Source organism: Scomber japonicus, chromosome 19 (assembly GCF_027409825.1).
Source record: "Scomber japonicus isolate fScoJap1 chromosome 19, fScoJap1.pri, whole genome shotgun sequence".
Classification (NCBI taxonomy): Eukaryota; Metazoa; Chordata; class Actinopteri; order Scombriformes; family Scombridae; genus Scomber; species Scomber japonicus.
Genome location: NC_070596.1, coordinates 2,800,625 through 2,811,799, shown reverse-complemented (window position 1 = coordinate 2,811,799; position 11,175 = coordinate 2,800,625). Strand labels below are relative to the sequence as shown.

The 11,175-nt window shown below is 38.3% G+C and overlaps 1 protein-coding gene across 2 annotated transcripts in view; it reads left to right on the top strand.

Moving 5' to 3' along the window:
- slc12a2 (solute carrier family 12 member 2) overlaps positions 1-11,175 on the top strand; it is a 74,527-nt gene extending 63,352 nt beyond the window's left edge. For both annotated transcript variants that reach the window (XM_053339998.1, XM_053339999.1), the window contains 5 exons: positions 2,118-2,229; positions 5,994-6,080; positions 7,477-7,612; positions 8,113-8,180; positions 10,285-11,175. In XM_053339998.1, coding sequence (XP_053195973.1) covers positions 2,118-2,229; positions 5,994-6,080; positions 7,477-7,612; positions 8,113-8,180; positions 10,285-10,420 — 539 coding nt within the window. In that variant the 3' untranslated portion in view covers positions 10,421-11,175. The remainder of the gene's footprint in view (positions 1-2,117; positions 2,230-5,993; positions 6,081-7,476; positions 7,613-8,112; positions 8,181-10,284) is intronic.

The window sequence follows — 11,175 nt, the reverse complement described above, 5'->3', positions numbered from 1 at the left end:
GACGTGTGTGTATATACACTCACTAATTAAATGAGTGACAGTGCATGTGTGGGATAGACAGAGGTAGAGCTTAGGCCAAGTATGGCAAAACCAATCCATTATTTACACACACACACACACACACACACACACACACACACACACACACACACACACACTTCTTACAGGCACACAAAACTGATTTGAACATTTCTCTAGAATGATGCTCAAATCAGTTTATTGTGTGTGTGTGTGTGTGTGTGTGTGTGTGTGTGTGTGTGTGTGTGTGTGTGTGTGTGTGTGTGTGTGTGTGTGTGTGTGTGTGTGTGTGTGTGTGTGTGTGTGTGTGTGTGTGTGTGTGTGTGTGTGTGTGTGTGTGTGATGGATTGGTTAGTGTATGAAAGCTTTGGTTAGCTTCAGTGCTGTTTCCTGAATGATGTGCTCTATATCTCATGATTACATGATGACTCCGCGACCCGACCCCGGATAAGCGGAAGAAGATGGATGGATGGATGGATACATGATGACTTCCATATTCAGATTTTTTACATCATTTTAAAATAAGGATGTTGTAACTCTGGAAATTATAAAACCGGCATCTAGGAATTATGAGATTATCACATCGCTACATGCAGATTATGGGATTTATATTGGGGGGAAAAATGGTGTAAAATATTATATATAATAGCGACCATAAACCTTATTCTGGTAGTTGTAAAGGGACACTTCAGATAAACATTTAAAAAAAACATGGACACAGACATGCTTACAGTAAAATTCAGTTTGATAGAAAGATGTAATGTATTAGAGCTGTGTTGATCAGTGAGTGACAGGCTCAGTATGTTCATATGACACATTGTTGACTGGGCTGAATGATTTTGGGTTTCTGTCAGAGCAGCAGGTGTAAAGATGACAACATGTCCTGAGGTGTGACTTGTGTTCAAGACTGTTTAACAAGTGATTTAGACATGTGACACTACAGATCTGTCTCATCATCATCATCGTCATCATGTCAGCCACTTCACTGCAGACAGCAGAGACACTGATACTCTTAAACTGTTGTTTGGATCAGCTCTAAGCTGCTGCTAAGGGAGCTGAGAGTTAGAACTCTGTTTATAACCATTCCAGCTAAAATTATGAATTACCAAGACGTCTATGATATTCTTTAAGTTTTGCATATTTGTCTGCATATATGTGAGCCGCCTGACTGTAACCCCTTACATTGTGTTCATATTCTAAACCCTCACAGTATGTTCCTCATAAAAAGTGTCTATGCAGCAGAGAGTGTGTATTTTTTAGCTTTTACACCAAAAACAGCTCCTATCACACAATATCATGTCCTATTTGACCTAAGACATGAACATATAACATAGACATAATGATGGAAATGTATTTTATAACTTTATGGAAGTGTGGGGTTTATTGTATAACCATTAGAGCCATCAGTCTTCACTGCTACATCATAAAAAGAAATCCTTATTAAAACTATGAACTATTCATTTCACTAAAACACATGTCAATAGATACAGAGATCATTTGACCCAGAACAGCCTCAATGGACAAACATTTGTAGCATCTATACAAAAGTATATTTGTTCATTTTGGGTCACTTTAGGAAACTTTCATTCAAGGTGTTTTTACAGCTGTTAAATGTCATAATGGGTCAAATTTGACCTGAACACTATGTAAGGGTTAAATCATTCAGTCATTTTTCTAAAGTGTTTCTGAAGCTACACACATTCAAACACTATTGGCAGTGCTCTTAGGTGGGAAGCACAACAAACTGGCTTCATGTGGATGTTAAACAGTCAGTAGAGTTGACCAGGACTACATGAATAGGAAATTGGAGAAAATGTGGCCAAAAACCTGCTGTGCACACACACACACACACACACACACACACACACACACACACACACACACACACACACACACACACACACACACACACACACACACACACACACACACACACACACACACACACACACACACACACACACACACACACACACACTCTATGTTTAAGTTAGATTTTCCCCACTAGAGACACAGCAGATGTTTCATCTTTCATCTTAAAATCACAGAACACTGTGTAGAGCTGTTGAGCAGCTGTTTGATGTCTTTCTGATGTCCAGGTTTGACCCTGCTGATCCCGTACCTGCTGACCAATAAGAAGAGGTGGAAGGACTGCAAGATCCGTGTGTTCATTGGAGGAAAGATCAACAGGATTGATCACGACCGCAGAGCGTAAGTCCTGCAGCTTCTCCTCCCAGCAGCTGCACACTATCATACTGTGTTACAATATGATACATGTGTGGCTCACTTTATCCACTCTAATATACCACCTGATGGTAAAATATGCTACAACAACTCCTACTACTGCTAATAATGATAATAGTTATAGATAAAAATAATAATCATTAAACATAGAAAGCTTTTTTTCTGGCTTGTGCCATTGGATGAGACCAGGCTGAAGCTATCTGAGTGTTAGCATTATGTTCCAAGATGATGACATGTTGGTGTATAGAAGTGGACATGAGACAGACATTAGAAAGCTTTGTTAGATGAAAGCAGTGTCCAGCTAGACAGCAATGAAGACAGTACAACCATCTGCTTTCCTTTCAGCACCATAGTCCTCTGCTCAGCTGCTGCTGACAACATGACATACACACACACACACACACACACACACACACACACACACAGTGTATGTCTGTAGCTACAGATTTTAGGCTGTGTTTGCCCACATATTACAAGTAAGAAGTTGCTCATTCATGTATAATGTGTCTCACATGACTGTTTTATGAGTGTGCATTATGTTATGATGTACATTCATACGATTCATATGATTCATTCATATAAGTGCCAGCATGCAGACTTCAAGTTGGTGCAAATTCACAGCTTGTATATGAAAAGAATACATCCTTAAAATCCTCTCTAAATCCTTAGAAAGACATTTTTGCTGCCATTTATTCTGCTACATTTTTTACACTGTCATCAAATCACAAATTGGCAGTGTTGTTGTTCCTCTGGCACATTTAGATGTGTTTGGCACACACACACTGAAACAGTGTAATGAGGATGTAACACTGCATTGGAACACTGATTTATCTCAATACCACCAATAGACACACTTTAATGTGTTTTAGTTATTTTCAGATATTATAACTTACATGTCTGACTCCACTACAATGAAGTGATGTCATGTTATATATGTGTTATGAAGTCCATTGCCAGCTCTGTTTTTGAAGAAACTCTTGTGATGCATTGAAGGACAGCTTGAAGGATAAAGGTGACTAAATGTTTACAGTGAGTGATTAGTTTGTAGCTAGTTACACCTCTCATTTCATACAGCAATGAAACCAATGTGTGTGTGGAAGGAAGGTGATTCATTAGAAGAGCTCAGCCTTGTTCTTTTTTGTTTCTTTTTTAAAATTTCTAAGAAAGAGTTGAGTACAGACAACAAGGAGGTGAGTGTGTCCCAAAGCTGACTAGGGCTGTTGGAACGAATTTCGGGATTTGAATATAATATAATATTTTAATATAAATGTGTTGGCTAACGTTAGCTATTGTCGTCCTTTTCGTCTTGACCTCCCTGCATGTGACAACGAAATGCTTTTGTCACATCTGAACAATGACGTTTTCTGAATTTGACTCATGTTTAGAATGTTAACATGACGTCACAACAGAAATGGCAGAAAGTGAAGCGGACTACAGCTGATTTCTAACAATAAACGGAAAAATAACAAATGTTGACGTTTGATTGAGCCTATAAAAGCAATGAGAAGAGGAATGTGTTGAGATTAAAAATGCTCATTGAAGTTGACATTTGTGCCTAAGCTTAGTTATTACTTAGCAGCGAGCTGAAAGCTTTAGCATGTTTCTTGTTAATGTTGAGATGCCCTCTAGTGGACAGAATATGTATAGCTGTGTATAAGTACATGGTACATATTAATAATAGACTAAATCTGAGCATTAAACATTCAAACATAATTTGAATATTTAAAATAATAATGACTGAATTTGGAATGGGATTGTAGAGGACGATTGACAGCCCTAAAGATGACCTCATCACTCAGAGGCATAAAGAGATCTGACAGCATGGAGGTTAACCAGAAATCCTGAGGAGACTAGCTGTCAAAGGAACTAAATGAATGAGTGGACTAAAAGCATTTCAATGACTTTTTGCTCGTTTGAACTGAACAAAAGACAAAATCAACATTAAACATAGACAGGTTCTACTTATCTCCAGACACTGACCTAAATCTTAGTTAACTGAATGACATATTTAATCATCATTTAAACTGTACAATATAAAGTGACTGAATTAATAGGATGTTTCATTACATTTCTCACCATGTGACGACACTGCCATCTATTGACTGGGATAGTGAAGTTTCCCACTGCAGAATAATGATAGTTTCATTGAATTGATCACATTATAGTTGGTTAATCTTAATTTACACATTTATATTCAGTCATATTAAGCAAAATGTCATGAGTGAACTGAATAATCAGTATAGTACATTATTACTATGCACGAGTTATATGTGGATTGAAGGTTAATTAGTCATAGTGACATCATTTGAAGGGTGTGATTTTGTGTGCAACTTTAATTCTTAAGAATCTAAAGATGGGGAATATTATTTAAGGCCACAGAGGAGAAGACACCACATGTTCCCCTTAGAACAAAAGACAATGACATATTCATTCTGGAGTTTTGGCATAAACGCTTATCCAACATGTTCCAACAGCAAACCGATAAAAACCAGAAGGCACATCCCATGACTTTAGTTCATAAATACATCTGACATCTTCTCTAAAGCTGTCACACTTCTATATTAACACAAATATGATTCAAATAAAACACACTTTGTGGTTTTAGGGAGACTTGTTTGCTGGAACTATGTTGAATAGTGTATCATTCACTTGGTACGTCCATGCACAGTCACAAAGGGTTCTGTACAGATGTGATGGTTTTAGTCTGTACAGATGTGATGGTTTTAGTCTGTACAGATGTGATGGTCCTATGTAGCAACCTCATTGTGATCAGACCAGACGAACAGTTTCCCCCTGCTTTTCAGACAGGAGACTGATATATAAGATTAAAACATACAGTGTGTTCCATAAGCATATTTAATTATATATTTTTTGCAGTTCTATCAGTGTCTGTATATAGCTGAAGCATCATGACAGTATTAGTTTTTCACCCTCTGCTGTCCTCCTCCACCTGTCTGTCTATCTGTCTGTCTGTCTCATTGTCCCCTACAGCTGTCTGCTGCCTCCTATTGTTGGATAAAATTAGCTTGGTGCTAGCAGTGAGGCTTTTATCTCTGTGTGCGAGCGCAAAGCTCCACATGCACTTTGAAATCCTCTTTGTTTGTTTACTGCAAAAACACAAAGTGACCATTTGAACAGATATGTGACACCTCAGTGTGTGCCTGTCAAACACAGTGAGTTTACAGCAGCTATGTACTGAAATGAGTGAGTCTCAATGAGTGTCTCATGCAGATGCTTTGGCCTGATTACTTCATGTTTTGGGATATGTGATATGAGGCACAGAGCACAGAACAGTAGAGCTGAATGTAATGTAATTTGTGTTCATAGCATTGAACATGGATGTGATGTCACAGACTGATGAGGGAAATAAATGTAAACAGCCTGTGATTCAGCACTTTGTCATATGAATATTATAATCCATAGGAGAGGGAGAGGGAGAGAGGGAGGGAGGGAGGGAGGGAGAGAGAGAGAGAGAGAGAGAGAGAGAGAGAAAGCGACAAAGGAGAGAGAGATCTTTGAAGTTGAACTAGAGGAAATGCCACAGTGGTGTGAGTAAAGTCCATCCCACCTGCCTCAGCCCTCCTAACCCCCCTGTTCAAACACAGCTATTTAAAGCAGCTTCAGGATGGCTCTCAGCTCTTATCTCCGTTCACAGCTCCTCAGATTGAAAATGTCTTGCAGCTGCTTTCCAACATTGATGTCAAAGCTTTGTTTGTGCTTTTCCTGTGCAGGATGGCCACTCTGCTCAGCAAGTTCAGGATAGACTTCTCTGACATCAACGTGCTGGGAGACATCAACACCAAGCCCAAGAAGGAACAGTAAGTCCTCCTCAATAAAAGTTCAAAGAGTAAAGCTCAGGCAGCTTTTTACTCATCATGTATGCTCCAATGAACATGTAGCACTTACTGTCAGTTCTGCAAATACACACAGGTGGCTGATGAAAGCCAGGTAAACAAGTCTGACTCACAGAGTAAATTCACCATAAAGTCCAATTCATCATGTCCTATTTGACCTAAGACATGAAAATATAACATAGCAATAATGATGGAAATGTATTTTATAACTTTATGGAAGTGTGGGGTTTATTGTATAACCATTAGAGCCATCAGTCTTCACTGCTACATCATAAAAAGAAATCCTTATTAAAACTATGAACTATTCATTTCACTAAAACACATGTCAATAGATACAGAGATCATTTGACCCAGAACAGCCTCAATGGACAAACATTTATATATATATATATATATATAACTTCACCTTCAGTGTAACATAACTAACATAAAAACATGTTGTTTATTTACATATCTATATCTGAGATAGACAGATAGAGAGATGTAGATATATATAGATACATGTAAAGTCTAATATTTGACCTGTGTCAGCAGCCTGTAGAAGTAAATGATGACAGATGGCTGAGTGGAGGAGTGAGTCACTGGCCCCCTCATGTGGTCTGTTAGTGTGCTGTGATTGTGAGTAATAACCTGAGGCTCACAAAATAAGATTATTATCATTATCATTATTATCATTATTATTATTATTAGGAAAATGAAAGTATTGGTCTGATTGCAGAAGTAAATGTATTTACTGTATGTAAGAAAAACAGTGTTGTTTTATTTGCTGTAATCCCAGCTTATTACAATGTGAGTTTCAGTTTTTGCATTTGCTATCAGTAATTACATTGTTAGTGTTTAAGTTTTTTTATTCAGGAAAATATACAATTACATTCAGTGTGGTTATGTGAATGCTGGTGTTTGTTATCCTGTCAGAACTCAGTGTAGCAATGTCACAGTGGTAACATGGAATGTATGGAAATGATGATCAAAAGTGAAACATTAGATGTGAATAGAGTGATGAGATACAGACGTGCTCCTCTATGAACAGCAGTCAGGTTTGCTGCACAATGCTCTGCCTTTGCTACCTCTCCGAGTGACAGGCTAACAGGTCATCTGTTGTCATGGTAACGTTACTGTAAGGCAGCTGCATTTTACAAAGACTGCTTTTCCTGTAACCTTGATGTTCATCCAAAGTGTTTCCTCACATGACTTCATAATGATCTGATTATGGGTCCACAGTGATGTTTATCATATTAATTTTATCCCACATTAGAATGATTTGTGTATAAAAATAGTCTGACTATTCTGTGAGGTTTTGTGATGCTGCCAGCTGGCCTGTATGATTAACCGTGCTGCTGCTGCTGCTGTTGTCGTGCAGTGTGACGGCCTTCGAGGAGATGATCGAGCCGTATCGGCTGAAGGAAGACGACATGGAGCAGGAAGCAGCTGAGAGGCTGAAGGACAGCGAACCCTGGAGGATCACTGACAACGAGCTGGAGCTGTACCGCGCCAAGGTCAGCATACTGCTACTCACTGCTAACCATCTCTCTCTCTCCATATATATATATATATATATATATATATATATATATATATATATATATATATATATATATATATATATATATATATATATATATATATATATATATATATATATATATATATATATATATATATATATATATATATATATATATATATATATATATATATATATATATATATATATATATATATATATATATATATATATATATATACATATATATATATATACATTTCAATTTAATCAGTGTTGAAAAAAGTTCCATATTATCACATCTTCTAAAGAACTGGCAGTGCAGAGTGAACACCCTTTTAATCCACTGCAGAGCCGTGTGTGTGTGTGTGTGTGTGTGTGCGTGTGTGCGTGTGTGCGTGTGCGTGTGTGTGTGTGGGCTAACACTTGCAGCCTCTGATAATTATCTGGTAAGTTGATACATGAATGTTTGTGTGTTTGTTTCCTCTGCAGACAAATCGTCAGATCCGACTCAACGAGCTGCTGAAGGAGCACTCGAACACAGCCAACCTCATCGTCATGTAAGCTGTTGTTCTGTGTGTGTGTGTGTGACCACAGGTGGTCTTGTTAATGTAATAGTCTCAGTCAGGACTGTTTCTACTGAATGTATTTTTCATTGTAAGTAATTGATTGTACCTGCTGAGTCCTTCAACACTCCTGCAGCTTCAGTACAGTAAGTGTCTCAGTTGCAGGTTTGTATGAATATTACACAATACTAATGGAGTAAAATGAAAAGCTTAATAACAGGCTTCAAAATAAGTTTTTTGTAAGACAGTCAATCAGCAACATGTTTGTTTCTAACCGTATTCATAACTTTACAAAAAACAAAAATCTAACCATCACAGTCTTTAGTTGTTCAGATGGAAGGAGACCACCAGCCCTTACATTTATCTGCTGACCCTTTGGAGGGGCCCCACCCCTAGGTTGGGAACCACCGGACTAAACTAGCTAACTGTATATAAAGTAATGTAAACGAGCTAACTGTATATACAGTAGTGTAAACTAGCTAACTGTATATAAAGTAGTGTAAACTAGCTAACTGTATATAAAGTAGTGTAAACTAGCTAACTGTATATAAAGTAGTATAAACTAGCTAACTGTATATAAAGTAGTATAAACTAGCTAACTGTATATAAAGTAAAGTAAACTAGCTAACTGTATATAAAGTAGTATAAACTAGCTAACTGTATATAAAGTAAAGTAAACTAGCTAACTGTATATAAAGTAGTATAAACTAGCTAACTGTATATAAAGTACTGTAAACTAGCTCCACCTCCAGCAGCGACAACAGTAACATGCTGCTCTAACACTGATGCTTCACTATTAATAATCTAATGTCATATATAATAATATATCACTACTTTTACTGTAATACTGCATACTACATCACTCATAATACTGCAGTACTTTTACTGTAATACTGCATACTACATCACTCATAATACTGCAGTACTTTTACTGTAATACTGCATACTACATCACTCATAATACTGCAGTACTTTTACTGTAATACTGCATACTACATCACTCATAATACTGTAATACTTTTACTGTAGTCATATTTTGTATACAGTATTTTTACATTGCTGTGCTAGTACTTGTACTTAAGTAAAGGATCTTAATACTTCTTTCACCACTGGTACCTTAAAGTCTGTGTAAAGTAAGAATAAATATGTGTTCTGAGTTTGACATACCACAGACAAGTGTGTTGTTAACCACCCTGCCTAATTTGAATGATTTAAAAAAATCGCCAAATATATGAAATTAGGCTTCAAAGTTGTGTAAAAATCAGCCTCTTTCTCTGCTACCAAACGCTGTGGGAGTGCCCACCGAGTCTGCTGAAACCCTGCCCCCTATTGTCACCTGTCAATCAAAGTCACCACCTCTACCCGAAAAATGGACACTATGTGTGAGAGCTTTCTGCTGCTAGCTTAGCGGCTAGCTCGGCGGCTAACTCAACTAACTGGCAAACTGTATACTGTAGTAGTAGTAGCAGTGTGTGCTGAATGTATTTATACCTCTACAGCAGCAGGGGCGGGTTTATGCTAACGCGACAGTGATTATCAGACCCGCCCACTAAATCCTGAACACAGAAATCTTGAAACACAGTTTGTGAAGCCTAGCTCCACAATTCAAATCTAAATGGTTGAAATGCTTTTTACTCTTTGTTTAGAAATACATTTATGACCTATTTAATGTTTTTAGAAGAAAAAGTCTGAATTCACTTTACATGGTCTTTAATGTTCAGCCGTAGAGTTGTGGTGTCAGATGTGTGGATAAAGCTCACTAATGTCTGTCCTCCTCCTCTCTCTGTGTCCTCCTCCTCTCCTCTCTGTCCTCCTCCTCTCCTCTCTGTCCTCCTCCTCTCCTCTGTGTCCTCCTCCTCTCCTCTCTGTCCTCCTCCTCTCTGTGTCCTCCTCCTCTCTCTGTGTCCTCCTCCTCTTCTCTGTGTCCTCCTCCTCTCCTCTCTGTCCTCCTCCTCTCTGTGTCCTCCTCCTCTCTCTGTGTCCTCCTCCTCTTCTCTGTGTCCTCCTCCTCTCCTCTGTGTCCTCCTCTTCTCCTCTGTGTCCTCCTTCTCTCTCTGTGTCCTCCTCTTTCTCTGTCCTCCTCCTCTCCTCTGTGCAGGAGTCTGCCATTGGCCAGGAAGGGCGCGGTGTCCAGCGCTCTCTACATGGCCTGGCTGGAAGTGTTGTCTAAGGACCTGCCGCCCATGCTGCTGGTGCGCGGCAACCATCAGAGCGTCCTCACCTTCTACTCTTAGACACACAAAGAGAAGAACATCCAAGTCTCACATCCACTTTCTGCCTCTGGGAGCAGACCCACATATATACACATCCCAATTCCAGTCCAAAACCTAAAGGTGCACCACATACACTCCAGAGATGTTAGAAAACACAGCCATTGAGGGAAACAGTGCTGGTAATATGAATAAAGATGAAGGAAGTGATATGGGTTGAGATGGAGAAGGGCCTAAAAGTGATGGAGGAATGTCAGGGTTGGGGTGGTTGTAATGTTGCCCAGTCTGCTCCTTTCTTTCTATTTATTCCAAAATGTCTAGGTTTTTTCTCTCGTAGCTCTAGTTTATTCTAATTTCCTCATGATAAAATTTCATATTTCGTCAAGTTGATTTTTATTCTCAGGCTCCAAGAAAAAAAAAAGAAGAAAAAAAAGCAGTCGTGCACAATGTTCACGTTGTTCTCATGATGGAATATCTTTGATGTCATATTTGTTCAGTTCATCGGACCAGTTCTTCATGTTTGTGATGCAGCAATAATCACCCTGTTGTTTTCCTTCAATATTTGGGAGAGAACCACGCAGAATGCTTTGCAACACTTTCTAAAGCCTTATGGATGTGCCTTCCAGTTGAATCAGATGAAATAATTAATCTCTATCTAGATTGACAATATTATCTATTATATTGGTGGATAATAGTTTTAATGAGTTTTAAATGTGATTCTTTCTTAGTTGGAGCATTGTATTTATGCGAGTGGATTGCATGAATTTCTGAAGGGTGCC